Raw genomic sequence first — 27,161 nt, 5'->3', positions numbered from 1 at the left:
TGCCCAGAGCGGACACTAAATGCTATATAATAGAAGAACAATTTCGTTTGGATTCTTCCGCGAAAGCGGGCCAGGGGAAAATCAAGCTCCATGGGCTGAGTGATGCCGGATTAGTTTCAGGACGGCATATACATTTGGGATGCGCGGAGTCTAGTGCCCAGTGTGTAGGGTAGGACTGCGCATGGAGGATTGTTGAACACTGCGACTGCGTGTGCGTGTACTTCTACCCTCGTATCCCGCGCTGAAATCGTGCGTGCGGGATGGGTTAAAAAAGTGGATTCCTTCCTGATATGACTTAACCATCCTCCTAGAGGAGCCGTATTTATGGTGCACCTAATTGTTGAAAAAGGACCGATGAAGTCAAGCGATGTTCCGATAGCGCGAAGTCATGAACCATGCTTCGCCACTCTTTAGTCTCCGCGAGTGGCATCATCGCTTCGACTCCTCGTTTCTTCCAACGTCCTCTCCACAAGTTTCTCCAAGAACCATCGCTAGTACTTGAACGGCTTTTTACTTTTTCTGGGTCTGAGAGTGGAACCTGCTCATACAGAGGAGCTTGCTGCGGTATTTTAGGCATCTCCGCAAGATGCCGATGCATAGTTTGGATTTAGAAGTCTTTGGAACGGCTCATGATCCGGAGCACAGGTGTTTTCTGGAGTCGCAAAATGCGCAGAAGAGCGGAGGTAAGTAGAGCATTGGAGGTCGGAAGCGAGGGCTTTTATATACTTGTACAGCGGGCGCACTGAAGGAGGCTAGGATAGCAGGTAAGCTTAGGTCAACGCCATAAAATAAAACCTCAGACGTTTCCTCCCCACATCACGGGCCGTAGACTGCATACGCAAACCGAACCGGATAAAATACGTTGCGAAGTCCATCCCCAACCAAAAGAGGGCGCGCTTCCACCCCCCAAAAACCTCCACCTATCCATCTCCCCACACTTCCACCTACGCCTCCTCCTTCGCCTTCGCCTTCATCTCCCCCATAACCTCCTTCAGCCGCCCGCTCGCCACCCCATCCACAAACTCCACACTCCTCTCCACCTTCACCACCCCCTCATCCTCCGCCATCCACAACCACCACACAATATCATTCTGCACCTCCACCTCCGCCCCTTTAACCCTCATCCCATACCTCGCCCTCACCACCACACTCCTCCTCGCCTCATCAACGCACACATCCGTTACCGTCGTGTCCCAGCTCTCCAGCATCGGCAGCATCCTCTCCATATGCGCGATGAAGCCGTCCGTGGAGAGCGTGCCCTGCAGCGGCGGCGTGACGGAGACGAAGTAGCTGGGGCCGAAGGTGTGCGTGTAGCCCGGGGCGCGGATGGCGTGGATGCGCGCATGGTTGAGGCGCGTGGGCTGACTCGGGTCGCAGTCGCAGGAGTGCAGGAATTCGAGGGCTGTGGCGTGGAGGGAGGTAGAGAGAGGGGAGGCTGTGGAAGGGGTGGTGGGAGCCATGATGGATTGAGGGTTTGTTTAGGTAAGAGTGGCTGGGTGGTGTGGTGTATGTTTCAATTCATGGGCAATTGGGTGATTAGGGAGGAGATATATAGAGATTCAGATTGATGTTGGATGATGTGGTGGTGAGGAGATCACGTGCGGGGCCTTCGGATCTCCGCTGTGATGGCCGGCTGCACGTGGGCGCTTTCGGTCTAAGTGCTGAGTGAGCATGTGCAGGGGAAGCAGCCAATCAAGACAATCAGTTGAGTAAGACCGAACGAGACGAAAGTTATAAAACACCATCCTATCAAACCCTCATACCACAATCCTTCAAAACTCCCATCCCCTACTCCCCTCCCTCATCATCCTCCTCCCCCTCCTCCCCAGTCCAAACCGCCGGCCCAGGCATCTTCCACCCCAAATCTCTCGCCTGTCCGTTTGCCATCGCTTCAGACCCACTCACCAGCATTCCCCCCATTCAACCACTCCGCCACCCTCTCCAGCGGCCCCGGCCTCCCACCACCGGGTCCCCGAATCTCTACCTGCGCACACTCGACGAAAACCTGCAGCGTCTTGAACGTCTGGTGCGGGAAGATGTGCTCGACGCGCAGGAGATACTGGCCCGGCGGCGTGGTGGGCGGGATGCGGAAGGAGTGCTGTTTTGATTTAGCCAACGGATAGGAAGTGATTAGGAGAGGGGGTGCTATGGTGGGTTGGTGTTGGAGGGGGGGGGGGGGAGATGAGAGGTGCGCTCACCGTGACGTTATCCATCGGATACCAATGCTGCGACTCGTTCACTGCTCGGCTCTCGTCGAATCCCAGTTCGTGGATCTTGAACCACTGCCCCGAGCCGTCGTATTCGGTGACGTTGCCTGTGGGGGCTTTGTTGGATGGGAGGGGGAGCGGGTTAGTATAACTAGCTAGCTTTTTGACGTGTGCGTGCGGATTAGGTATCGCTATGGAGTTTGTAACTGGGAGAAAGACCCGACGTACCTCAAATAAACCCCCAACGGCCCCGGGTGGAAAATCGGATAAACCTGCCACCCACAGCCATACCGACACGGCACCGTAGCAGACTGGAACGCGACCTCATCAACCCCGGCATTAAGCACAGCCGTCGACGTATTCTGCGCGGCGGCGAAGGCGTCCGTGTTGCAGAGCAGGTCGGCGGGCGGGTCGGAGAGGTGGATGGGATCGCGTTTGGCATAGCGGGTTGGGTTGCTGTGGAGTTAGTAGTCAGCTGGATGGGTGGGGAGGGGTGGAGAGGAAAGGAGGACGGTGACATGCCGCACGTATTCCCAGGGGCTGGTGACGTTGCCGTTTATTATGAGGGCCCAGAAGACGTCTGGGGCTGTCTGTTAGAGAGGGGGGGATAGGCTGTGTGGTGTGGTGTGGGGAAGGGCGTACAGTGGGCGGAGGCTAGGGATGGGAGCGCGGTGATGCTGAGGAGGAGAAAGGTGTGCATAGTGGGGCGATGTCTTTGCCTGGGTGATCTGGTGAAGTGGACGGATGGTATCGTTAAAGGACCTGTGTATTGTACTTATAGCTATGGCTCATGAATATCTCTCGTACTAAGGTACTATCGATGATGCGTTGCTTCTACCGAGCTGGAGCTGTTTACTTACTTTGGTCGGGGTCGCAGCCCTCGCTTCGCCTAAGCTCGTATTGGGAGCCGTGGACGATAGCAGTGTAACATACAAGAGTAGCAGAAGGATTCCATAGATTGCTTGGATATGACGGTGCATTAACGTCTCCGCGAGGGTATGCAAGAGCTGGATTGTCTATATCTTCGTAGCGGATGCTATACCGAAAAGGGAAGTCGGGCGACTGAACATCTACGCGTCCCCCGAGTATTCCTGCATCACGTATTTGTACGCGAAGCAGCGCCCCAGTAGCCTTGAGATGTTGACTCATTGAGGAAATATGATGAACTCGGCAGTGCGGACGGATAGGCACAAGCAGTATGTGCCACAAGAGGATCCTTGGAGACGATAGGACGTACTGGGCGGTTTTCGAGGGGGAATGGATAGTCGACTTGTAGTTAAGTGTATTTATTATGATAGCCGCGGATCATCCAAAAGCAACGACTACTTTCTTAGATGTTAGCCTCGTCTTAGCAAAAAACGGAGTAACAAACGCACCTTGCAATCTCAGCACATTCCGCTCACTGGAGAACATCAAGGCCTCGCCAAAGGGCTGGCATTAGGCTTTCTCGGCTTCCACATCGAGGGCAACATTTTCACAGACTCATGGGCAATACCATCTCTTCTGGCACTCTTCTAGTGCGGACCTCGAAGTCGCGAAAGCTCGATCCCACCCTGGTCATGAAGCTCGGTGAGACTCGATGATTCCGAATCAAGATCGCATGACGAAGCCCGCGCGTTGAAAGATTGGCGGCGACTTGAGCTAGTGAAAAGAAAAGACACTGAACGATCCATGACATCCAAGAGAGCGAGTTCGGAACTAAGCCCCGCAGTCCATAGCCCTTCTACCAGGGCGACCAAGCACTAGATATACCAAGACCGGACTGGAGCCGAGAGGGGTTCAGGGAACGGCCAGTGCCGCAGCCGCAGCCGAAGCACATCCAGCGGACGAACGTCTCAGCCTGGCTCGTGCGGGATCTAGCTGAGATGTGCTGACTCGTTCACACGCAGCCATTGCAATAATGCAAACCAAGTCTGGAGTCAAAGGAAAGCAGCCGCTGGGCCAGGAGAGAAGAAGAGAATGAGACCTTAGGAAAAGACGGGAGAGGCTACCTTCAGACCAGCCATCCTACCTTTTCGAAGCGTGAGGATCAAGAGCTTACCTCTCCTTTCCTGATGGCACAGCGTCGCGTCGACTCCCCATTCAGCACAACGTCTAAAGCCACGATAGCCATGCGCAGAGCGAATATTCGCCGAAGCCTTCGCGATCGCATTGCACACTGGCGGTGTGATGGCATCCCCCATACCGACAGCGTCATACGCACTGGTTCACGACAGCTCCGCTGCTTCGCCGCATCCCCGCTTAGCGGTACCGGCCTTGCAGGCGGATATCGCCCCATGCATCCGTCGGGACGCGCGAAGCGCCGCGTCTATGCAGCGCATGGAGTCCGGGCGTCGATCTTGACCTGTTCGCTCGGGATCTATAAATGATCCTTCATCGGACGTCACGGCCCTGGACTCGTAACGGAATATCTCGCACGCTTCCCGGCCTGAAATGTGGCCTTCTCCTACCAGCATCCATTGCGTAGACTTGTGTAATCGACCACGGCGACGTAAGAGATCGTGAGAGAGGCTCGGTGGGCGTGGGCGGTGTGACAGGAGCCGCGCAAGGAGCGACGAGCTGCAGCGCCGGTAGCGCGTTCCCCTGCATGCGTACCTGAATTGGACGGCGGGGATGGACTGAGGCACGTTAGCTCTTCCGAGTGGTGTAGAATGTATGCTGCCTTTGCGGGATATCGTAGCGGTGGAGGCGGACGTTCCTGAGAGGATGGGAGCTCAACGGCCATGAAGTGTGTCGAATTGAGCATTGTTGGTTGCGCCGAAGTCTCGTCTTTTGCAGCGTAGTGCATCGTTTTCGCTGCATGAAGAGGGCATATGTGCCACAGCAAGCTCACCGATATCTGTGCGTTCGCACTCTTGGCCTGCGGCTGCTTCTTCACACATCTTCTCTACCCCCTCTGAGATATCGTGCTTCTTGCTGCTCCGCTTCCACGCAATGGATCTTATTGCACGTCTGCCTCATCTCGCTGCGGTTGACTACGACGGCTCGAGGCTCAACCCCTCCACAGGGACCGTAGGTGTGTCCAGAACTCGAATGAAATTGGAGGAAGCTGACTGGAAGATATAACTGCTTGAGCGGTCCCAGCTTGAATAGCGGCCTCTGCACTCCGAGCACCATTCGACGGCTGCGAGACCAGTCGTAAAGACCATAGACAGACACCAGCGACGAAGACATCTCGATCCCCGCCAACGATACTGTCACGCGAGTATGTTCAGGCTGTGCCGCGCCCTGCCGACAATATCTGGTCGAATAATTCCGCAAAGGAGGGTGGAATCGCTGTCACCGTTCCTGAATCCGGCTGTGGCATCGTAGCATCATATATGATGGTGCCAATCACTGTAGAGTCCGAGCGACTGTACAGGACCCAGCGTATCTTCGCGCCCCGTTCGGCGGTAAGCAGAGGTAGCGGCGCGATTGTGGACAGTTGCCACAGCCGGACGTACTGGCGGGCGAGGGGTCGGGTCGAGTCGGAGGTCCTGCGGACTTTGTGCACAGAAGAGCTCGGTAAAGGTCTGTCCTTCGATAGAAAGTCTCGGTCGCGTTCTAGCAGAGTTATATTTCGAAAGGCGAAGGGAGGGAGAGTGGCAGCCGTGCTGGATTCCGAACCAGATTACGCGATGGGGACGAGCGGTGTGGTCTATGTTTGTAGTGTCAACAGGTCTTCTATAGCCCGATGGGGCGTCTTGTTCTTTATAAAGAGCGGAAGATACCCTCCCACTCCGTTCCCGCATGAAGCTTGTATTCCAGTCCGTGACGCGTCGGGTGCTCGAGATGTTAAGGGCGGGCTGAGAAGCAGTGTTCGGTCATTGTACGTAGACTCGGAAGTGATAACGCGTCGGCGAGCCTATGTTTTCCTGGAAGTGTGTAGGCAACATTCCCGCGGAGCTGAGGGGCGTGGCTGTATCTCGTTATGGCTATGGGAGTGAGATCCGACATCTAGGAGCAGCTGCCACTGAAGCTGAAGAATACACTGGATCGGGCCATGTGCAGTGAGTCGTTGGTGTACTTGGGGGCCATCTTGAAGCCATCGTCGGGGCACTCTGAGCGGTCGATCGGAGCGCGGAAGTCGTGGAACGCGGCGGGTAGGGGCCGTCACCGATGAGGCTCTGAAACTAGACGGCGACGTCCAACAGTGAACCGGTAGAGCCACACTGATCTCAAGGGCAGGAAGGGGTTGGGGCTTGCGGTTGTTTTCTGGAGATGGTCGGGAGGGTACATAGGAAAAGGGATCAAAGCTGGGCCCACTGCAACGCCACCCGACACCCTCGCTGATCGACTGGGGTTGGTGCGGGCCCACACCCCAAACGCTCTATGGGTAACACCTCCAGGTAGCCGCCAAAATCGATAATTTCTGTCATTGAGAAAGCATAAAATGCTCGACTTCACTCATTCTCCATGCAATCTTCAAAAAATAACCCTAAAACCGAGCAGTCAGCACGGACAGAGCCTCAAACTAAGCCGTCCAGTTCCGGGCCGTACGGTCGCTGTGGAAAGGCAAGCATTCTGAATGCTCCTCGCCTATTCTGGCAGCTCTTTCGACTTGCTAGCAACCATGAAGCGCCGGGACTCGGGAGAGGTTCCTATCGGCTGCCGCTCATCGCGCGTTTGTTGTGTGCTTTTTCAGATGGCCTCGATGCGCCAGGCCCGATCCGGACGACGATGCATGCATAACCCGCAGGCGTCATGCCCTGCGGATATCAAATCCATCGTGATGTGTAACTAGATATGAGCTTTTTCCCTTGGAGACATTGCTGGGTAGAGCTGGTTTGGAAAGGCTCATCTTCAAGCTGCTACGAGATGGCGCAATCGGATATTAGCGCCTCGGTGGAGTTCGGCGTAATCAATCCCACTATAGCGACGAGAAGCCGCTCTAAAACTAGTCCATATCATCTGAAAGCCCTAAAGGCTGCCTGAAATTGCGTTCCTGTGAAGAACCACGCCACAGCGGCGTAGACCCGGCGGCTCCTAAGCATCGCATCCTGTCTTGTTCATTGCCAGCGCATGAGTCATGGGTGCCGAGCGAAGGACGTTGAATGAGAAGAAGCTATCCCAAAGAGAGTAGGGTAAGCTAGTTTCAAGCTTTCATGGTGTACTGTCCGCGAGTGAGGCATTGGGGTTGTCGAGCTCGTAAATCGGCCGAAACCCAACGAATCTGCTCCCCACCCGGCGCATGCTTGTGGAGTACAGCAAGCGGAAGCAACTGGCATCTGCCACGACATCCTTCGCTGCAGTCGCGGTGTTCTGCTCTGCCGCCCTGGGCGCACACTCCCTGGTATAGCATCTTATTCCATGGATGAGGTGACGTGTCGAGATATTGACTTCGTGAGTGGGCTAGAGCGGCCGCAATATAGGTCCTCGCGACGCCGAGTATGTTTGATGCTCTGCAGCAGGATACTTTCGGCCTAATGTAGCAATGAATAGTGGACCCAGACGAAGTTAGGGTTAAAGGGGGGCTTGCAGCGGCTATGGAATGAGGGGAATCAGCCCAACCGCTGCCTATCGGAGCATCGAGAGGGCCAGGGTATCAGCGGCGCCAAAGTGTCTGACTAGTGGCCATTGTTATCCTTCCACGGCTGTCCAGTGGGGACGCGCCCGGCCTGACCAGGCTGTCCAACTCCCGTCGATAGGTAGTTTCGTGAACACGCACGTCTGCGCTGCAAGTCTCTCTGGTCGAGATCATTCCACGTCGACCACATGAGGTGTAGAAAAGCCGTGGTGCGGCAGCGACAATTGCTCTGCAGCATGCGGCAGCCGTAGAAAGGAGGCGTCAAGCATGTGACGAGCAGAAAGGTGCTTAGCAGATACCTTCCGAGGAATCAGAAAAGATGTACACGCTGGGCTGTGCAACCCATGTCTGTAGAATGTCGGGCTGCGGTGCATGCTGTGTTGCTTGCGACCGGTCGTTGCGCAAGCCGCTGAAGGACCGGGTGACGCATGTCCGGAGCAGCCTTCCGACGAGACCTTCAAATCAGAACCTGCCATCTCGACTGCGGATGAAAGAGCGACATTGTTGACGTGGACGCACCTGAGGAATATGCTCGAAGAAGGCATTGCCGCGGAGGGCTAAGCGTCGGGAGAGTCGGCTAGAGAGTGAGGATAATTGCGAGAAAGATAGAAGTTGACGCTTCGTAGAAAGAGAACGTAGAATGCAATGATATAGAAGAACTCCCTCGAGTCGACATTGTCGAACTGATGAAAGCACGACACGATCGCTCTTTCATCGGAAAGGGAGACCTTGGGTCTCAATAGGCTCGGCCCTCCGCTCGCCTCGATGCCGGGCCGGGTCCGCTGGCCAGGGCAAAGCCTGCCCGGCTAGGTACAGTCAAGCATCGGCTTCCTTTCCTCAGCCGAAGGCAAAACAAGCACGCATGTTCTGATTGCGCATGGAGCTCGGCACAAAACCCGGCACGCCCGCCGTAAGCGCCACCACAGCCGAACGCTTGCCGGGATCCCTAGATACGACATGAAGATTGATAGCAATGACAGAAGAGAACTTTGAACCGCTGAAAAAGGAGAGGACATAGGAAGTGCAGGTGAGGTGAACTGAAAGGAAGTGAGTTGCAATTTCGCAATGGCAGCTACGACTGTGTGGTACTTTGGTTAGCGTTGGCGCTAACTCTTTTTGGATGCCCGCCCCTACGCATGTTCTGCATTAACCGCTGCATGCATGCAAGCCTGCATCTGATTCTCTAAGGCTGAGCTAAAGCACCCCTGAGTGGTCGTCCCAACTTCATTTCCCAGTAGATAGGATCGGCAGCAAGCAAGCGTGTTGTGAGCGCTCAATTAGTATCGGTGAGGGAGGGTACGTGGCGGCTTTCTGTTTGCTTGCGAGTAGAAGCACAAATCACGAGCCTCCCTGGGAGGACTAAGTATGATTTGTGACGCTGAGATTTACGAGAAAGAAAACACCGCCCCATAGCACTCGAGCTCCAGAAGCATCGAGCTAGATTGCTTGCGCTAGGACCGGGGATGGTCAAAAGGAAAAGGTGAAGAAGGCTCAAAGAGGGATCAAAGAGAGACTAGAAGAGAGGCCCCAAAAATCGAAGTCGAACACAAATGCCTCCCGTGGCCCCGCAAGAGTCCTAGATTCCCATGATACCAGATGTAATGTCTTGAAACAAAAAAATGCCGCCCTTTCCCTGAGCCCACAAAACACCTGATTTTGCGCGGCGAAGCTCCAGCAGTATTCAGTCCTCTTCGTGTAGCACTAGGCCTGAGCGTACTGACTCGCTGGCGGCGGGTCTTGCGTGGTGTTGACATATCCGGTGAGGTTACGTAGAGCTATTTCCGCGGCATCCTCCCGTGCTTGTTCCATGTAGTTACCGTCGTACCAAAAGCGCGCCGTGTAATGGCTGCCTTGAATCACCACGATGCTGGACCATGCGGTTCGGCCTCCTGATTTTCATATCAGCCACATCGGCTCAGCAATAAAGAGTGGCGGACGAGGAAACGCCCGAATGGAGACCCTGCGGTATGAAATGTACTCTGAAGGGATAGAGTGCAGGATTCCGGGCGACGACGGGGAAGAAGCTGCTTACCTCGACGATCGGATACATCCTGCCAGCTCGGCTCTCCCAAGCGGCGGACATTGCAATGCTCTATCAAAATTGCTCAGTGCCGCTCAATGCCCACGTCAGAGGGAATTCTCAGATGCGCATACCTCTAAGACGCTGAGACCATGGCGAAGACATGGTAATGATGCTGAGGGAAGAATGCTCGGATAGACCAAAGTCGACGAAAGAGATGTCGAGGATGCTATACAGGGGTGGCTGAGGGTGAACGCAGCAAGACTCGGATGATGATAAGGACAGTGTGGGTAGAACGGACAGGTACTTATAGACTGCGAGATGGTGACGCTGGGTGATCAAAAGAGGACATAAAGCAATGGCAACGCGAGGAGCCGTGGATTCAGTCACGCCCTGTATCATTCCGTATGCTGGGTGCCGCCGACGGTTCTTTATCCCCCATACCCTACCGACGGGGTGGGTCCGTCAAAGCCTAGCCTCTCCCCGCTGTGGCCCAAGAGCATTCGGTATGCCGAGCAAGAGCAAAACGGGCGCAGAACAGATAGCCACAGTGCATCAAGATGGCGGGATATAGGGGGGCGTACCGCTCGTGTAGACGTCAAGACAGCCGCAGTCACTCCGGGAAATAAGAGATGGAAGACTGGCGCCTAGAGAGTCTGCCAGACATGCTTGCATACTGCCAACTCACCTTGCTTCGGCTGGCTTGGGCGACGTGGACGTGGAGCCCCTGCCTAGTCTGTGGAGATGAGGCTGTGATATCATTAGCGACCCCGGAAAAAGGCTAGGTGACGGAATACTCTTGGGAGCAGAAATGAATGCAAAGGAGGACGGTGGACAGAGGCGAAGGAGATTTGTGCGGAGGAGGCGGAGTCGTGTGCGTTGCGCTTAGCATGCACTCTCCCCAAAAGGGAAAGCACTTTCGACGGTCGACGAGTTCCGTCATATGGCGACGGGTGACTTCAGCGGGTACCTGCTGGTCAGTCGAGCGCCGTGTGACGAGAGACGCGCCGGCAGTGTGATCTGAGAGTGATCGAAGAGATGTCGGGTCGGCCGTACATGATGGCTACCACAGCCACGGAACAGCAGTGGCTGGGGCACTCTCTACCGGCCCAGCCCTGCTCTGCTGCAATCACCACCGGGCTCGGATGCAGAAACACTGATTGAGCGTGCAGCTTCAGTCGTAAATTATCGTACCGAGTCATAAACTCATATGAAGTCCGGAGAAAACCGGAAGCGCTCTCACGTCGCCGCGACAAGATGCCCCAGTTGATGCCGGTCAAGAAACCAAATCAAACAGATGCAGCAAACAATCTCAACTGCGATGCTATGCATACCTAAACGCCGAACACCAAAGCTTCCATGCGTATGCTGTCGCCAAGACAGAGAGGAAAAGACTATGCGCACGAGACCCGCGGGACGTTGCAGACCCGCGGCCCAACAGAGCAGTTTTGACAGCTCGCAAGCGCGGCAAGAAAACTATGTACGAGAAGTAGAAGCGGAGTGCCGCGCCCGTAGGGCCCAGCCCGTCGAGCTGGGGCTCCAATGATTAAAGCCGATGTCCCGGCGGGAGAGGCTACGCCTCAGCTGCGGTTCGGCGTAACGCTGACGGGTGTCTGCTTGGAGGCCCGGTGCGGCTGGTTCGATTGAACACTTCATCAATCAGCCGCTTGGGACCAATGTAGTCTATGTTCATTTTTAGGGACGCGCTCCGAATGAGTGGAATATGCAATTGTGTCGTCTGCTTCGAGTGGAAGCGCCTCTTGATGGAGTCGTCCACGAGCGCCATGAGGCCGGTTGCAACCACCACGCTGAGATGTGAGTCAGTCCAAGTCTGTAGTCTGCCGTGATTGTACTCACTCGGAGATGTCGCTGTTGGCACGCAGAATTCGATCGTCTGTAATCCGCATGTAACAGGGCGGGATCCAACCTCCCCTTGCTGTCTCCTCATGCGCCTGCTCAGGAGTCAAACGGACGGGGCAGATGTGGGCCAGGGGATCCTTCTCGTTGTCTGAACGGACAAGGTAGTAGGACACGTTCTCGTGATCATGGTCTCTCTTGACGACCCGCTTCCAGGAATAGCTGTGGCCCCAGTATTCAAAGCCGTACCGCTTGCCGCTCTTGGCACCTCTTCGCTTAACGTCGATGTGGGCGTAGTTTGAGAACTCCAGCTTGATGGTGTTGGTAGGCATCAGCGTGCGCCCCTTGGCGTAGCCGGCCGACTTGGGGCGTGACGCATTCTCGTCCTCCTCTTCGATGCCGCGGACGGACTCATAGCCTGAGTCAGAGCGCTTGAGGCCGGCTGCCGTCGACGGGCGGGACTCGGGCTTGTGCCTGAAGCTGGCGAGGGCTGTGCTTGCCCGCTGCAGCACGGGGCGCTTCTCCGCCGGAGGCTTCTGGTACTTGCGGATCGAGTGGCAGACCTCGCGGCCGGATTCTCTGCAGTAGCGGCGCAGCGAGAACTCGCGGGTGCGCAGGTCGTGCATGCGGAGATGGAACAGGGTGTAGTTCTGCTTCTTGTGATGCCGCTCCTCGATCTGCGTGTCCACGCGCAGGTTCATGTTCCCGTCGATTGTGGAGTCGTCGTGGCGGATCGATATGCGCTTCGAGGTGGGGAAGAGGTCTGCGAAATCGCGCGGCGTCGTGGGAATGGCGTCGACGGGCAGCGGGTCGTGGTTGTAGCTGGGCACATAGTACTCCGGAACGTCGTCCAAGTCGTCGGCGAGGTCCTCGTCGGAGGTTGAGGCGTAGGTCTCGGTGGAGGAGCGGGCGGCGTAGGCTGCTCGCTGCTTGTAGTCGTCCGCCGGCGCGAAGTACGCCCGCCCACGCCCTTCTACGCGGCCGTGGCATGTCTCGTTGCGCGATAGAGGCGGCCGCGAGCTTTGCGTGCTGTATTCGGTGGGTGCGGTTTCGTAGGAGCGGCCGCTGTCGCTTCGGTCGCTGCGGCCAGACGTGGTCGTGCTGTGGCTCGAATCATACTGCCATTGCACGGTGCGCGCCATGGCAGAAGAATAAATCGCAAGCAATAATTAAAAGATTAGTCGTTGAACAGGTCGAGTACTTTTTACGGAGCGCGTGAAGGCTGCAGGCGGAGTGCTGGAAGCCGTATATGTAGACGGGGGCACCGAGAGTCCGGCCGGGGCCTCGCAGATCTAGTGGGTGCAGCGTGGAGCGTGGAGTGGAGTGGAGTGAGCTGGGCGTCTTCACGAGGCGCACGCCTGGGATATAGGCTGGAGGCAGGCAGGCAGGCAGGCAGGCAGGGTAGAGTTTTCAGCGACTCCGTATGGCGCAGCCGGCGCAGCGTGGGATTATCGAGGACCTCGGGCTGGCGACGCACCCGGAGGGACTGGCTGGGGGCGTCGAGTCCCGCCCGACACCAGACACCAGACACCGAGACAGCCATGCCGCGATTGGAGCCTGCGCCCGCGCGAGCTCGTGAGACTGACTCTGGCCGCCTTGGCCCTTCCTGGTCGCGCACTGCGAATGGCACGACGGCGCCATCGAGGGCCATGCCCGTTCGAGCCTGGCCAGCTTCCCCGATGACCAGCCCGTTCGATCCTGTGCAGCGCCAGCGCGTCCGCGGCGAATCATCCGCACTCTGCGCCCTCCAACTCGTGCGTCGCAGCATCGCTCAGATGAATTTAGAGCGACGTCCTCGCTGGCGACCGCTGCGGGACGATTGCTTAGGCGGGGCTGACTCTGCTCGCTCATCGACCTCCAGGGCCGCAAACAGCAGCAGAAGCGATAACGGCTTCTCCTCCAGGCAGCCGGGATACTCCCAGACGACAGTTGGACCGCCAGGATCGCCAGCACGGGACGAGGCCTGATGGCGTCCGTCGTTACCGCGCTGATCCTCAATCCCCACGTGCCGCCCTCTTCGGTCGAGCGCTGCTCCCGACGAACATCAGCTGACGATGGAGAGACCGCGGAGCAGCGAGATGCGCTTCGCAACCTCTCCACAACCTCCCATACTCTACGTCATATGTTGCAGTCAATATCCTCCGTGCTGGTCTCTCTCGGCACTTGCTACGTCTGTATCACCTTGTACTTTCGCCAGCGTGTTCGGCACGTTGCAATGGCTTGGCCGCCTTGCTTTGCTGCGAGTCTGCTCTGCGGCTGCGAACAACTCATCGGTGCCTGCTACTGTATGCAGGAGCTGTCACATTGCCTAGCTATGGCTCCGAATCCTTCGGGAACCGTCGAAAGCCTGCGCCTCTGCGAACGCCGCCTCATCCGTCCCTCGACCTACAGCCTCGCGGACGATGAATTGGTCCAGCACTAAGGTATGGACTCATCTCGAGGAGCGCTGGTCTGGGATGGCTTCGATGCCACCAGAAGAGTGCTGTTCTTTGCGTATCTGACGCCCTCAGCGCTCAGCATCCATCCCAGGAGGTTCATGTGACGCGGCACGTGACCAGCAATCTTCCTGCGATACGTAGGTATACTGTCACGTATTCCACGCCCTCCAGCGAGGAGAAAGTCCACCAAGCATCATTTTTTTCTTTCTGCCTCAAGTCTTCGCCCTTCGTGCCTGGCGGCTTGCGGCATCCTCTCGCGGAGTCGCATATACAGCCGCTGGACCAATCACAGAGGAGAACGTGTGTCTTCACATTGCGACCACGACAGCTCTGACGCAGAGTCCTGCAACGACAGCGCGTTCTGCTCGTTTTCCTTTCATTTGCGGCACCGTTCTTTCCGCTTCCACCGTCGTCGTCCAGCGCGTTCATGCATTCTCTCTCATTTCGACGCCCTTCATCCACCTCACTGACCCCTGCTCCAGCGTGGAGGCACTCTCTCGCCCTATTCACTGTCCCCATCTCCGCGGTGCTGTCGCTGCATGCCGCACACGGACACACTTGCTCTAGGCACCAGTGGGCATCGCTGGCTGACAGACCGGGCTCGGCATGGATGGCACCACCGCCCTTCACGATGATTGCTCGAATCCGACCACACGGGCTTCGACGATAAAGCTGCGTATAGCCACCCCGCGCGACCACTAGCGGCAGTCCTCGTTACTCGATGTCAATATGAAACTGCCCATTGCGGTCGGTCGCTCCTCGCCTCGACAGAGCGCGCCTTCCCCATTTGCGAGGCTGTGCTCTCAACGCCCCCCAATTTGCAGCTGGACAGCTCGATAACGGGTGGTGCACCCCGGGCCCTCTGCTTACCGATCGATGTGAAGATGATCCGATGGGTGTTGCGGCATCACCAGATGCGAATCGCCGGGGAGGGTCTGGTGCGCTCTCGAGCATTCCCCGCGTCTCCCACTCTTTTATTTGGTAGATTTCGTCGGCTTTATCCCTCTCCTGGCAGACCTCCTGTCGCTGCTTATGCAAGCCGCCACTGCGCCTCTCTTTCATGGTCACAAGACTCGAACGGAAAGCCATTGATGGACTATCACATACACTCTTTTTTTTCCGCGCAGATGCTCGCTCGGTCTTTCAGTCCGACCTCTGGTCTTCCCACTGCGAGAACGGAATCGACTCGCTCTGCTCTGGATCGGCAATTGAAGACGGCATCGAGAGGACGTGCAGACGTTGCGGCGGGCTGAGTGTCATGGACCAAGTACTCTTGCACACTTCAGTCGCTGGAAATCCTCATACTCCTCAGCCGGGAAAGAGCGCGTTTCAGTGGTACTACCCACAAACATCGAGAGTTAGCACTGACCTGTGACGGCTTCGTCAGCTCCATGACTTCTAATCGCTTACCTACATGCACCGTCACGGGAAGCGACACGTACCTTGAGCTTCTCGCTCCCTTATTGAAAGCGCAGACCACCGACATGGCACTGTACACCAGCACCATTTCAATATTCGCATACTATCTTGGTTTGCCATATGGGGAAGGGCCGGCCTACTTCTAACCTACCGGCATTCAATACGGTCTAGCGAATGAACGCTTCTCCGAACTCGGACTCCAGACGATCCCCAGGTGGGCTGCCAAAAGCATGGAAAGACGAGGGCAAGGGCATGGCATCCCCTCAACTGGTTTCGCCTGCAACATGCAAAACATTGCCGCTCCCGCGCTCACACGCGCTGCCCATGCATACTCCCTCCAGCAATGATCGTCGCACAAACCAGATCCTCGGTCAATATTGCTTCAGCGATCATCCCATATCCTTGCCCAGGAACAGCGCGTCCGCCACGATCCAACTCGCAACCCAACTGTGGCGCACCTCTATCCCACTGGGCGACTCCGTGAAGCTGTTCCTGTTTCGCACACTCCTCAATACGACTTTCAGACCACCGTGCCTCGACTGTATGCCCACAATGGCCGAAGATCACCTCACTGATGCGTGGCCCTCATCTCACTTCGGCATGAGCTCCCCCCATCCGGAAGCCACCACCGAATATCCGCACGTCCCTGCCCAATCCAACACGGAGGACTCGAACTTTCCACGGAGAGATTATGTCCATCTACCCTATTGTATATCGCCGTTCCTTTGTTATTTGAAATCCTTATCGCACCCCACGAGGTTGACGCCATCATGCATTTCAGGCCTACCCCGCGTTATTCCGCCTTGGCAAACGGCACGGCGGAAGTGCCCGGAGCAACGCTGATGCGAGAAGAATCCTTGCCGCAAAAGCAATTACACTTACGGGCGCCACGCGGGGAAGAATTTTCGGGCGGACGCCCCTCGCGGCTTCTGGAAGGTAACGGTGTCCGCCGATGTCTCTCATTTCCGATGTGCTATCGGCCGGCGACAGTCTTCAAGAACAGTCCGGCTGAAGACGTGCAGGTACGCTGTCGGATACACTCGTGGACGTCGGGACTGGTGGCATGTTCGAACTCCCTGTCTGTAGGAGGACAGTAGGTTGCGGTAGGAACCCTCGCACTGAACCGTAGCTTTGCGAGCTGGGGACTGAAATAGATACTGGCTCTCGACGCTTATAAAGGTGGTAGACGGTGAGTATGGCGGATCTGGCGCATTTCAGCCCGTGCTACAGCTCTGCAGGCTTCAGCCACCGGCTGAGAGCGCACATGGATTGCGGCGGCTCCGCTGGGCTCGCCCACAACGTGGCTAGCTGGCACAACAACTACCACGCTTGGCAGCTCGAGCTGCGATATAGTGATGGTATGAAGGGTGGAAAGTTGGGCACGGAGGATTCTGGTTGAGAAACCGAAACGGGACTAGGCCCGGACTTCTCGGGTCGGTGCGCTCGCGAAACCCCGGGCTTTCGTCTGAACTGCCAACGACAACATCGGGTGACCGTCACCACACAATCTCACAACCTTTGCTTTTACGATGCTTGTATCGCCGGCGACTACAGAAGAAGCATCGACCGTGAACAAGCATCCCTAGTGCTGTGCGGACAGCGGCCTCGTGTCATACGCGACGGGTTGGTCAAATGCAGTTGTTGCCAGATACCATTGCACTGCACATCAGTGGGGAATCCATCGCTTTTCAGTATCGGAATTAATTTTCGCTAACTGCCAATTGCAGACACATCGCTCAATGTATTGACAAACGCTTAGCAAATCCAAAGCTCCAATTTAATATTCTACCAAAGGAGTTGCCCTATAAGGCAGCACTGCGAAGCGAACCAATCATTACCCACTGGACATGAGTTCTAAGCCAACAACTTCTTTCGCTTCAGCCTCCCTCAAAAATGCTGCTCTTTCCTCAGCGTCTGCCGTCTCAGCCTCTTTCCACTGCTCAACTACCTCGGCCCTCCTAGTAGCACTCCTTGGTTCGAACGCCATCAGGAAGGGATCCGGCTTGACGATGAGAAGCGAGTTTGACTTGTCGAGAGGTACCTCGATGTCTTGGCCAGTGACGGGATTCACCTTTGGTCTGAGGTTGAACGCCCACATTAGGCCGCCGCAAGCGACGACCAACTCATCCTGCGTGATGGATTGGCCTAGGCATTGCCTCTGCCCGAATCCGAACGATGTCATGCCCTTTACTGTAGGGTACTTTGTCAGGGGTTCTTGGTATGTTGGCCATCCAGGCTCAAGCCATCGCTCCGGACGGAACGTTTCCGGATCAGGGTACTTGGTGGGGTTGCGGAGGAATGCGTAATCGAGTGGGAGAATGCGGGTGCCTTTCGGGATGAAGTAGCCCCGGTACCAGTCGTCTGCTTCGCACTCATGCGCGACGCCTGCGACCGAGTCAGCACTCTGCATAACCGTTTCAACCCGGAACACTCACCGGTAGGAACGTTGGGCTTCCATCGCATCGTCTCTTTGATGCAAGCACGAAGGGTTGGAAGATTCGGCATGTCGGCGAGCGTTGGCATTCGGCCTTCGCACACCCTGTCCACTTCATCCTGGCACTTGGTCTGCCACTCCGGATGGTGCACCATCGACACGAGGAAGTAGTACAATGGCCCAGCAACGGTGAAAATGCCAACTAGAGCCATCATGCCTATCACCGACGAAGCCTCGTAATCTCCGGAGAGACTAGTCTTTTCTGCCGTCTCGAGGTAGGTGCGAGTGAAGCATGGCCGCTGCTTGCCCTTCTCCATGAGGCGCCGCGTGTTGAGCAGCTTGTCCATCCACCATGCCTGCTGATCATCATGGCGCTTGCGCTCTGCCATTTTCCACGGATTGAGGTAGAGTGGGAGGTGCCAAAGTGGTGTGAGGACGTTCGTTATCGGGCCGGCCGGCGACATCTGGGTCAACAGCCCCCAAGCACTCGGAGTGAGATATGTGCTCAATGTGTGGTCGTCCCAGGTCAGCTGACACATGACCTTTGAAGCCATGTCCTCGAGCGAGAAGCCGAAGTTATCGGGACCGTTGACTAGGTTGTTCAACCATCGCTTCGCCTCGAACTCCATGATACCGTGGTAGCGGGCGTTGGTAGCTTCGGTTAGGTAAGAGTGTGTGAACTTCCTTTGGCGGGCCCAGTACTCTAACGCGCACGTTAGTAGGACTACCGACGAGAGCAATTCGCAACTCACGATTCTTTCCCATCAAGGGCAGATACTCCATTGAGCCAAACGTGCTCTTAGAGTCAAACAACGACCGGATCTGAGGTCTGTCCGAGTACAACTTGGCCCTCTTCACCAGTATCTCTTCGGCTATCGACTCGTCCGAGACGATGATGAAGTTGGCCCCGAGCATCTTCGTTCGATATATCGGTCCATATGTGTCGGCCCATTCTTTGAACTTGAGCCACATGTACTGGATGGGAAGATCGTGGATACGACCCACCCAGGGCACGAGCGCAGGCCCCGGTAACCCTCTGGGGTTGTACTTGGCATTTCGTCTTGAGATGGCATTGGCGAAGGCATAAAGGGCCCAGCCAAGCACTATGAATGCAGCGGCGTACAACGTAATGGTATGCATGACTGCAGAAAGAGATGCGAAGAGAACCAGGAAGTGAAGAATCAGCGACGATGAACACGAAGATTTTTTGAATATATGGAGAGAATAGATGGATCTTGCTCTTAGCATTCGGCTCCCCAATGTTATACTTGTCTATGCTACAGGTACGGCGGTGGTTGACATCCCGTCGCGGAAGCCAGGGCAACCTCGTCCGTCATCCGGAACTTTGCTCGATACAACCATAAGATCGCCCCAGCGGTTGCTCCAGCAGGCAAGTCGATCTGATATGCCAATTGTCGCACATGGACCAGGCACGCCACGACAAGGCGGCAGGACACCAACCACCGTGGCACCGATTTTGGCCTTGTCGATCACAGCAGATACACGATCCGAAGGATCGGGATGCTCAATGTCGGGACTACCGGCGCCGATGATGACATGTTGGAAGTGTCAAAGACTTCATCCAGTGAAACTGAGTAGAGAATGGACAGGGGGTCGTCGTCAGAGCTGCGGTTGTCCCTGTGGTGAACATTAACCCTTGTCGGAGCAGGGCGCGGTTGGGATTGGGCCACCACGGTACAAATGACGATGACACTTTGGTTGACAGCATGCCGAACCAAAACCCCAACACCGTATGGGACTAGGTTACAAACGCTCCTCTGTCTGGCTGTCATTGGTAGAGGTGCTAGTCATCGACCTTGCCACCTTCGCCGCAATTACACATACTCTAGGGCGGGCGATGCTCTTGTACAAACCGGAGACACCACACCGGCTTGAAAGGTGTCAAGCAGCAGTCAAGAGAGCTAAGCTCACAAATGCGCCATGGATACACCGTTGCTTTTCCGTGGAGCAATGAGTGGCTCGGCAGCCGTCTACACATGGCACTCGCACTTGATACACTACACGATAACACGATCGTCGTTTCTCCCTGGGGAGATCTACCCCTGATAGGGTCGGACATCCTACCGGAGGAGACATTGTAGGGTATACCGCTCGACCAATTCTAGCAACCAGCCTCGCCATGCCACGCCTTTCCGAGCTTTGCAAGCCTGCAGCCACTTCTTCTCCGTGGTACAGTTATTCATCGGAGCCGCATTCAAATTGCGACTGTCGCGACGGCTTGATGCAACGGCAGGCGGGAGTTGCTTGCGTTGCGCTGATTTATTCCCTTCTCTCATCCACGCTTTGCGGTGGTCCCTTTTGGGCTAACAGCGTTATCTAGACAGGCAAGCCTTGTCCCGAGGTTCATAAGCGTTGCTAAGACGCGCTAAGTGAAACATTACACCAGTATCAGTACCCTTGCAAATAGAGGCTTAGCGTACCCGTTCCGCGTCTTGGCTCGCCGGAGGTTGTGGGGAACCATGGCTTGGACTACACTTTGCACGCATAGATTCAATCTACTACAGCAATGACTGACATCACCATTCCACCGCGTCAGAGATGTATCTCGAGACGGTTACACTAAGCATGCAAGAGGCCGCTCACGGCGCGCAAAAGAGCGCGCAACAGATGGGAATTGTCGGGCATCGGGCCTCCACGGCTCTGGGTTCGGCATCCCATCCCAAAAACGAGACGCCACAGTCCGCACCCGGTTCTTATAACTGAAGAATCGCGGCGTAAGACGAGCTTCATCACCCTTCAATTTCGCACCTTAGACACAGCAATCGTCACCCGAACCATGCCTCACGCGCTAACATCCCGCGACTCCACCATGGAACCTAGACCAGTTGGTTCTTACGAGCCAACTGGGATAGACGTGCTCATTATTGGAACAGGCCTCGCAGGCCTGGTAGCTGCACTCGAATGCGTGCGCAAAGGACACAATGTGAGGGTGCTGGAGCGGAACGCCAGCATCAACACGGCCGGTGAGCCTCCCAGCTCTTCTAACTTTACAAATTCGCGCTCACAGTCCGATAGGCGACATGTACTTCATGGGCCTAAGTGCGACGCGCTTCTTCAAGCATTGGCCCGAACTGCGGAAAGAATACCAGCAGATCTCGCTGCACAACGCTTGGATCGAGACTTTCAAGCACAACGGCGAAGTCATGATTCCCCCAAAGAAGGTCGCGGACCGACTGCGTGCCCAGGGCCTGGATCCCGATACCCCGCCTGGCGAGTTCCAGATGCGCCCGCTCGTGTACAAGATGTTTGTGAACGCCGTGGAAAAGCTCGGCGTCAACGTCGAATTCAATCGCAAGGTTATGGACTACTTTGAGGACGAGGAGACTGGCAAAGGTGGCTGCACGACAGAGGACGGCAAACGGTACGAGGCTGATGTCGTTATTGCGGCTGATGGCGTTGGTTCGAAGAGCCAGAAGCTGGTGGGTGGGCAGGTCCGCGCTATGCCTTCTGGGCGGGCGATGTGGCGTGCTGCGTTCCCGATTGAGCATCTGGATAAGAATCCAGAGGTGAAGGAATTCTTCAAGATGATGCCGAATAAGGAGCCCATTGTGAGGACATGGCTCGGGTAAGCAGCCCCCGGTGAGGCCTTTCTGGAACGGCGGGCTAAAACACGATAGCCCTTCTACCTACGCGCTGACCTTGACCCGCGAAGATGTAATGGTCTGGATCATGAACCACGACGTGAGTCCGCAGCAAGCATTGATACAGCCTACCCACAATTAACACACGCGCAGGTAACCGGCACCGAGAAGGAGAGCTGGAACAACACCATTGACGCCGACGAAGTGCTACAAGGCATGGACGAGATGCCCGGCATGCAAACCAACAAATGGGCGCCCATCTTCAAAGAGCTCGTCAAAGTCACGCCCCCCAACACCATCGTCAACTTCGAACTCCTCTGGCGCGATCCCCAGCCCAGCTGGACCTCCCCCGGCGCGCGCGTCATCCAGATCGGCGACGCCGCGCACTCGTACCTCCCTGCCTCCGGGAACGGTGCCACGCAGGCCATCGAAGACGCCATCTCAATAGCCTCCTGCCTGCAAATCGGCGGCAAGCAAAACATCCCCCAGTCCGTCCGCACACACATCCGCTTCCGGTAACTACTCCCCTCTCCTCCTCCCTCCCTTCCCCGTCCCTCAACTAACCAACTAACCCCCCGCCCCGCAGTTTCATCCGCAACGCCTGCGCGCAAAAACTCGGCTTCGCCAACGCCGAGCTGCTGCAAGACACCGACTGGGACAAAGTCGCGCTCGACCCGCGCCGCGCCGCGCCCAAGCTGCCCAGGTGGGTGTGGGCGCACGATCCGGAGGCGTATGCGTACGCGAACTACTGGAAGGCGGTGCGGAGTATGGAGAGGGGTGTGGATATGCGAGATGAGGTGGGCTTTGAGCCGAATTATCCGAGGGGGTATCGGTATGAGCCCTGGAGTATTGAGGAGATTATGAGGGATAGGAGGGCGGGGAGGAGGGTTGAGCTGGGGAGCGGGGAGTGGGAGTAGGCGTGGTGGGGAGAAAGGGGGGAGGGGAAGGGGTGGAGGTGGGATTTTTGGAGATGTCTGAGTAAGTAATCTATATTTCAAAGCTCTAGTAAACAAGCATGCATCGATCCTCCAGGGCTGGGGCTATCCCTCCTTTCTCGCTGATTTTTCCCCTCCCGAATCAACCCGTCATCGATGCGGCGCGGGCGGGGAAATCCTCCGATTGCTGCGCGTGGAAAAGCCGATGCTTGAATGTATCTTGGTACTACCTCGGATGGACTAGACGCTTTCTATAGTAGGTAGTCTGCGGATGCGGATGCTAGGGTTGGGTTAGGTTAGGTTTGTTTATTGAGACTGACAGAGGCACGGCGGTAGGGAGGAGAGGAGAGGATGGTGCGGAGCCTGGACGGGGAGGGGGCTGGATTGGATTGCGGTGGATTGGAAATGGGGGACGGGGGATGGGGAGTGTGGATTGTGGATTGGGGGCTGGAGAGAAGGGGGGGTTGTAGTATGGCATGGGATGGCGGGCTAGGTGGGTATGGAGTTGGGAATCTGCATCTACTGGTCGCCGCACTGCGATGTAGTACGCTTGCTATCTATTTATCTATGCGGGATACAGGCTTCGCTTCCCTTATCTCGTCTTCTGCAACGGCGGTCTTGAGTCCTAGCCTAGCAGAAAGAGCTACTATAACTATGTCAAACGCTGTTGCAGCTAGACCGACCCGACCCCTGACTCCGTCTTCACACTAAGAGTATCGAATACCTTAACGATACGATAACGTTAGACAGTGCAGTAGGATCCACTCCACCCCACTCTACTCTACTCCGCAGCACGGCACGGCTCTCCAACAACCCTAGTCCCCTGTCCTCCGCGGACGGACCAAGAACGACGAACGACGGATGAGAAGACTTGCCTGCGGGCGTCTTGAAGACTTACCGTATGCTGGAGCGAGGCAGAGGGACGGGAATCGATGACAGCGCCGAGAGGGCGGGTGGAACGGCGTGATGTGGGCTTGGGATGTGTGTGTGGATGGGTGCGATGGGACATTGTTTGCGTGATGGTGGGGATTGGGTTGGGCGCTGAAAGGGGGTGAAATGGGAATGGAGGTATAGGAAAGTGCGCTGGGCTGGTCTGGAGGGGCAGTTTTGAACACTAGGCTTCCCGAATTTGATCTTCGAGTATTCCTCGGAACTGAGGTCGTTTAGGCTTAGACGCCACGATATCTACGCCGTAACCCCACGTGATTGCGAGCACAGTGCGCGATCCCTCAAGTCTAGCCGCCTCCTCCGCGCAATACTCCCCAGTGTTCCTCCAAACTTTACTCAACATTCCTTCCTATTCTACTCTCTCCTCACCATCTTCCTCACAAACCCGCCCCCATCCACAAAATGTCCAACCTCTCCCTCTCCCCCTCCGAAATCCGCCTCGCAACCGCAACCCTCGCCTGCATCGCCGCTCTCCTCCCAACCATCTACCTCCTCCGCAGCTCCAACAAACCCCCGCGCGACTCAACACCGCACATGCGCACCTTCCGCAAATTCATCGCCGCCTACCCCACCCTGCGCCCGCAAGCCCTCGCCGCCCACGCCTCCGCCGACTTCACCCACACCGTGCTCCCATCCTCGCTCAATCTCCCCTCGCGCGGTCTCGAGCCCTTCCAGCAGCACGCCGCGATGATATTCTCCCTGTTTTCGGACTTCAGCATGGTGCCGCAGCCTGAGGGCTCGCCGCGCGCGGTGCATTTTTGCGCGGATACGGGCACGGTTGTTGCGCATTGTAGGATGGGTGGGAGGGTTGATACGGCGAGCGAGAAGGGGAGGGTGTTAGTGGAAGGCGGGGTGCTGGAGTGGTGGACGGAGTGTGTGCTTTTTGTGCGGATGAGTGGGGATGGGGGGAGCGTTGTGGAGGTTAGGGAGTTTGTGGATAGTGGGAGGGCGGGGGAGTTAAAGGGGAGGTTGAGCGGGGTGTTGGGGTAGGTGGAGGGATTGGGATCTATCTCGCGTGTATGTTGTGCGTCCCACAGGGCGCAGTCACTTTCTAGCCTGGAGACTTCCCCATCGCAGAGAACTGGTCGCGTGGTAATAGAATACTTTCAAGAGGTTGTGGAAGACAAGGTGCTTCACATGTCTGTCTCGCAGTCTCCTCGTCTGAACTGCGGTTGAAGAGGCCATGCTGGGTCATGACGTACATCTCGTCCCACTACAAGCTGCTAGTGCATATCCCAAAACGGCAAACCACCACTAGCTCCACCAAACACGGACGACCCCTGCTCCGCCACCAAACGTCCCGAGCAACCACTCTAATGCGGTCCGTATCTCAATTACAGCTCGATGCCTCTGCGGTACCGGTTGATCACAGTAAGTGTATCACTGCAGCGACGGACTCCGAACTACCTATGGTGATAATGCGTGCGGTGCGAGAAGTCGCAACGTCGGTGTTTCCGCAGCCCCGATATACGGCGGGGCAATTAACCGCAAGCCATAGGAGCTGCTGGGCCCGAGCCAGAGATAGTGGCATGCATTAGCGAACGTCATGGCATCCGTTCCGTAGCTATGGCTGGCCATGGCGGGGCAGCGAGGGGACAAAGCGGACGGTTGGCGGACGGAACGCGGAGTGGGAGGGAGCTTTATCAGACGCCTACCTTGGGCTCTTGCTTCGACGACACAAACACTTCCAGCTTTCCTTCCACTATCATACCTGCCTGCCTCGCACTGGTGTCTCCTTCCACTTCACAGTGACGTAGCCAGAAACACCATCCTGCAACCCAGCAAACTATCCCCACAACACTAACAACCACAACCTCAAAAATCTCTCCACAATCCCCACCATGTCCTCCGCAAAAGCCATCCTCATAACCGGCGCCACCGGCAAACAAGGCGGCTCCGTCCTCAAACAACTCGCCACCCACCCCTCCAGCCCGCAATTCACCCTCCTGGCTGTAACCCGCAACACCAACTCGCCCGCCGCCCAGCGCCTCAAAGGACGTCATCCCTCCGCTCTCCTCGTGCAAGGCGACCTCAACGACGTCCCCGCGCTCTTCAAATCCGCCCTTGCCGCGCTCGAGCAAGCTAACAAGCCGCCGCAAATCTGGGGCGTCTACTCCATGCAGGTCTCCATGGGTCCCGACGTAACCCTCGAGTCCGAAATCGCGCAAGGCAACGCGCTAATCGACGAAGCCCTCGCCCACGGCGTGCGCCACTTCGTCTACTCGTCCGTCGACCGCGGCGGCAACGAGAAGAGCCCGGAGAACCCAACGCCCATCCCGCACTTCCAGTCCAAGCACCGCATCGAGCAGCACCTGCGCGCGCGCGCCGGCGCCAGCGGCGAGACCATGGGCTGGACCATCCTGCGCCCCGTCGCCTTCATGGACAACATCGAGCCCGGGTTCCAGTCCAAGGTCTTCCTCGCCGCGCTGCGCGACACGCTGCAGGACAAGCCCATGCAGTGGGTGTCGGTCGAGGACATTGGGCTGTTCGCCGCGCGCGCGTTTCGCGATCCGGGGGAGTGGAATGCGCGCGCTGAGGGGATTGCGGGCGACGAGCTGACGTTCGAGGAGATGAGTGGATGTTTTGAGCGCGTGACGGGGGCGCCGGCGCCGGCGACGTATTGGGTTTTGGGCACGGCGCTGAAGTGGGCGGTTGGCGAGGTTGGGGTTATGTTGAATTGGTTTCGGACGGATGGGTATGGGGTGGATGTGGAGAGGTTGAGGGGGATGGAGAGGGAGCTTTGTGGGTTTGAGAGGTGGCTGAAGGAGAGGAGTGGGTGGAGGAAGGGGGGATTGTCCTTGCTCATGGGATAAGTCTACTCGATTTTGGGGGTTCGGAACGTTGTAGTTTATTTCTCGTAATAATAGATGTGTTGCATGATACTTGCGTTATCAAGGTTAAAGCGCGGAAATATCGCTAAAGATTCATGGTGTCTACTGTGTCCTCTATAAGTTTCCCAATGCAAGAGAAGAACCATTGTCGTCTCAACTAGGATGCAATGTGATACGTATTAGACTCATCCACCGACTACATCGCACCGTTCAAACACTCCCACCCCTCCAACTAATCTACAACCTACACAGCTGCCAAAGCGCCAAACCCCCGGCCATAACCGGTGTAACAACCCTCAACCTATTCCAACTCGCCCACTGCCTCGCCACGCCCTCCGCCTCCCCCAACTCCTTCTCTTCCGTGCGCGTCGCCAGCGCCTCTAGCCGATCATTCAGCGGCTGCATATTGACCGCAGAGTGCACAATAGTCGTCAAATGCATAGCCGCCGCCACCGCAAACATGGTCCAGTCGCTGCGCGCGAGCCCGCCCTCGCTGTACACGGCGTAGCCCGCGTACACGTAGCCCAGGAAGCCGAGCGTGCTGATGGGCCGGAAGAAGCGGTTGCCCACCGTCCAGCAGAGCGGCCATTGGCGGCCCAGGAGGCGCGCGCGTGCGGTGTGGTCCGAGGATCCTGGGGGCGGGAAGTCGACGAGCAGCGCGGGGACAGTCATGAAGGATTGCGTTATTGCGTTTCCTGGGGATTGTTGAGTGAGAGCTGTGGGGAGGGGGGGATGGGGAGGAAGTTGAGTTACCTGCGAGGATAAAGGAGAAGGAGATGCAGGTTCCTGCGACGGACTTGACGATGATGTTGTCGGACATGTTTGTTGTTTTGCGGATTATTGATGAGAGTACGCTGAATAGAAAAGAAGTGACAAGGTGCTTCGATTGATCGAAGGTCGAGAGAAATGGAATGACAGCAGATGCTTTGAGCTTCACTTCACGAACTTATCCCCAGGACATCGG

The 27,161-nt window shown here is 56.6% G+C and overlaps 13 protein-coding genes across 13 annotated transcripts; 6 read left to right on the top strand and 7 right to left on the bottom strand.

Annotated features, from left to right (window-relative positions):
* Positions 1–701: 701 nt before the first annotated feature.
* On the bottom strand, positions 702–1,591 carry BU26DRAFT_524507 (uncharacterized protein). Its single transcript, XM_033830300.1, has one exon. The coding sequence runs from the start codon at positions 1,458–1,460 to the stop codon at positions 945–947; it is 516 nt and encodes a 171-aa protein (XP_033677380.1). The 5' UTR covers positions 1,461–1,591; the 3' UTR covers positions 702–944.
* Positions 1,592–2,401: 810 nt separating this feature from the next.
* On the bottom strand, positions 2,402–2,893 carry BU26DRAFT_159717 (uncharacterized protein). The gene has a single exon (XM_033820114.1). The coding sequence runs from the start codon at positions 2,725–2,727 to the stop codon at positions 2,437–2,439; it is 291 nt and encodes a 96-aa protein (XP_033677379.1). The 5' UTR covers positions 2,728–2,893; the 3' UTR covers positions 2,402–2,436.
* A 2,368-nt stretch (positions 2,894–5,261) lies between these two features.
* Positions 5,262–6,444, top strand: BU26DRAFT_159722 (uncharacterized protein). The gene has a single exon (XM_033820115.1). The coding sequence runs from the start codon at positions 5,528–5,530 to the stop codon at positions 6,131–6,133; it is 606 nt and encodes a 201-aa protein (XP_033677378.1). The 5' UTR covers positions 5,262–5,527; the 3' UTR covers positions 6,134–6,444.
* A 2,713-nt stretch (positions 6,445–9,157) lies between these two features.
* Positions 9,158–10,250, bottom strand: BU26DRAFT_159277 (uncharacterized protein). The gene is made up of 3 exons (XM_033820109.1): positions 9,868–10,250; positions 9,746–9,805; positions 9,158–9,602 (listed from the first exon to the last, which is right to left on the bottom strand). The coding sequence occupies exons 1-3, from the start codon at positions 10,133–10,135 to the stop codon at positions 9,415–9,417; spliced, it is 516 nt and encodes a 171-aa protein (XP_033677377.1). The 5' UTR covers positions 10,136–10,250; the 3' UTR covers positions 9,158–9,414.
* Positions 10,251–10,881: 631 nt separating this feature from the next.
* Positions 10,882–13,043, bottom strand: BU26DRAFT_494886 (uncharacterized protein). Its single transcript, XM_033826199.1, has 2 exons — positions 11,591–13,043; positions 10,882–11,541 (listed from the first exon to the last, which is right to left on the bottom strand). The coding sequence occupies exons 1-2, from the start codon at positions 12,730–12,732 to the stop codon at positions 11,307–11,309; spliced, it is 1,377 nt and encodes a 458-aa protein (XP_033677376.1). The 5' UTR covers positions 12,733–13,043; the 3' UTR covers positions 10,882–11,306.
* On the bottom strand, positions 12,581–13,457 carry BU26DRAFT_159638 (uncharacterized protein). Its single transcript, XM_033820112.1, has one exon. The coding sequence runs from the start codon at positions 13,356–13,358 to the stop codon at positions 12,795–12,797; it is 564 nt and encodes a 187-aa protein (XP_033677375.1). The 5' UTR covers positions 13,359–13,457; the 3' UTR covers positions 12,581–12,794.
* Positions 13,364–14,287, top strand: BU26DRAFT_159579 (uncharacterized protein). Its single transcript, XM_033820111.1, has 2 exons — positions 13,364–14,013; positions 14,120–14,287. Exon 1 carries the CDS (start codon positions 13,557–13,559, stop codon positions 14,010–14,012), a length of 456 nt encoding a protein of 151 aa, XP_033677374.1. The 5' UTR covers positions 13,364–13,556; the 3' UTR covers position 14,013; positions 14,120–14,287.
* Positions 14,288–15,369: 1,082 nt separating this feature from the next.
* On the top strand, positions 15,370–16,466 carry BU26DRAFT_159344 (uncharacterized protein). The gene has a single exon (XM_033820110.1). It carries the CDS (start codon positions 15,622–15,624, stop codon positions 16,288–16,290), a length of 669 nt encoding a protein of 222 aa, XP_033677373.1. The 5' UTR covers positions 15,370–15,621; the 3' UTR covers positions 16,291–16,466.
* Positions 16,467–17,281: 815 nt separating this feature from the next.
* Positions 17,282–19,021, bottom strand: BU26DRAFT_439050 (cytochrome P450; the record flags this gene model as incomplete). Its single annotated transcript, XM_033824327.1, has 3 exons — positions 17,282–17,832; positions 17,877–18,584; positions 18,634–19,021. The coding sequence occupies 3 exons, from the start codon at positions 19,019–19,021 to the stop codon at positions 17,282–17,284; spliced, it is 1,647 nt and encodes a 548-aa protein (XP_033677372.1).
* A 1,657-nt stretch (positions 19,022–20,678) lies between these two features.
* On the top strand, positions 20,679–22,400 carry BU26DRAFT_438743 (FAD/NAD(P)-binding domain-containing protein; the record flags this gene model as incomplete). The annotated part of the gene is made up of 5 exons (XM_033824303.1): positions 20,679–20,865; positions 20,918–21,467; positions 21,520–21,583; positions 21,637–21,998; positions 22,070–22,400. The coding sequence occupies 5 exons, from the start codon at positions 20,679–20,681 to the stop codon at positions 22,398–22,400; spliced, it is 1,494 nt and encodes a 497-aa protein (XP_033677371.1).
* Positions 22,401–23,768: 1,368 nt separating this feature from the next.
* Positions 23,769–24,477, top strand: BU26DRAFT_584611 (uncharacterized protein; the record flags this gene model as incomplete). Its single annotated transcript, XM_033834608.1, has 1 exon — positions 23,769–24,477. One exon carries the CDS (start codon positions 23,769–23,771, stop codon positions 24,354–24,356), a length of 588 nt encoding a protein of 195 aa, XP_033677370.1. The 3' UTR covers positions 24,357–24,477.
* A 543-nt stretch (positions 24,478–25,020) lies between these two features.
* Positions 25,021–26,179, top strand: BU26DRAFT_584609 (NAD(P)-binding protein; the record flags this gene model as incomplete). Its single annotated transcript, XM_033834607.1, has 1 exon — positions 25,021–26,179. The coding sequence occupies exon 1, from the start codon at positions 25,208–25,210 to the stop codon at positions 26,177–26,179; it is 972 nt and encodes a 323-aa protein (XP_033677369.1). The 5' UTR covers positions 25,021–25,207.
* A 255-nt stretch (positions 26,180–26,434) lies between these two features.
* Positions 26,435–27,017, bottom strand: BU26DRAFT_571048 (uncharacterized protein; the record flags this gene model as incomplete). The annotated part of the gene is made up of 2 exons (XM_033834101.1): positions 26,435–26,892; positions 26,951–27,017. 2 exons carry the CDS (start codon positions 27,015–27,017, stop codon positions 26,435–26,437), a joined length of 525 nt encoding a protein of 174 aa, XP_033677368.1.
* Positions 27,018–27,161: the final 144 nt, after the last annotated feature.

This window comes from Trematosphaeria pertusa, assembly GCF_010094035.1.
Source record: "Trematosphaeria pertusa strain CBS 122368 unplaced genomic scaffold BU26scaffold_20, whole genome shotgun sequence".
NCBI classification, from domain to species: Eukaryota; Fungi; Ascomycota; class Dothideomycetes; order Pleosporales; family Trematosphaeriaceae; genus Trematosphaeria; species Trematosphaeria pertusa.
Note: the sequence above shows the minus strand (reverse complement) of the source record. Positions and strands in the feature narration are given on the sequence as shown.

Coding starts and splice junctions, on each gene's coding strand:
- BU26DRAFT_524507 (XM_033830300.1), bottom strand. CDS start 1,460: ATGGCTCCCACCACCCCTTCCACAGCCTCCCCTCTCTCTACCTCCCTC.
- BU26DRAFT_159717 (XM_033820114.1), bottom strand. CDS start 2,727: ATGTCACCGTCCTCCTTTCCTCTCCACCCCTCCCCACCCATCCAGCTG.
- BU26DRAFT_159722 (XM_033820115.1), top strand. CDS start 5,528: ATGATGGTGCCAATCACTGTAGAGTCCGAGCGACTGTACAGGACCCAG.
- BU26DRAFT_159277 (XM_033820109.1), bottom strand. CDS start 10,135: ATGATACAGGGCGTGACTGAATCCACGGCTCCTCGCGTTGCCATTGCT. Junction 9,806..9,867: donor ATGGTCTCAGCGTCTTAGAG/GTATGCGCATCT, acceptor CAATTTTGATAG/AGCATTGCAATGTCCGCCGC. Junction 9,603..9,745: donor GGATGTATCCGATCGTCGAG/GTAAGCAGCTTC, acceptor TATGAAAATCAG/GAGGCCGAACCGCATGGTCC.
- BU26DRAFT_494886 (XM_033826199.1), bottom strand. CDS start 12,732: ATGGCGCGCACCGTGCAATGGCAGTATGATTCGAGCCACAGCACGACC. Junction 11,542..11,590: donor GCCAACAGCGACATCTCCGA/GTGAGTACAATC, acceptor CTCACATCTCAG/CGTGGTGGTTGCAACCGGCC.
- BU26DRAFT_159638 (XM_033820112.1), bottom strand. CDS start 13,358: ATGCTGCGACGCACGAGTTGGAGGGCGCAGAGTGCGGATGATTCGCCG.
- BU26DRAFT_159579 (XM_033820111.1), top strand. CDS start 13,557: ATGGCGTCCGTCGTTACCGCGCTGATCCTCAATCCCCACGTGCCGCCC.
- BU26DRAFT_159344 (XM_033820110.1), top strand. CDS start 15,622: ATGAACGCTTCTCCGAACTCGGACTCCAGACGATCCCCAGGTGGGCTG.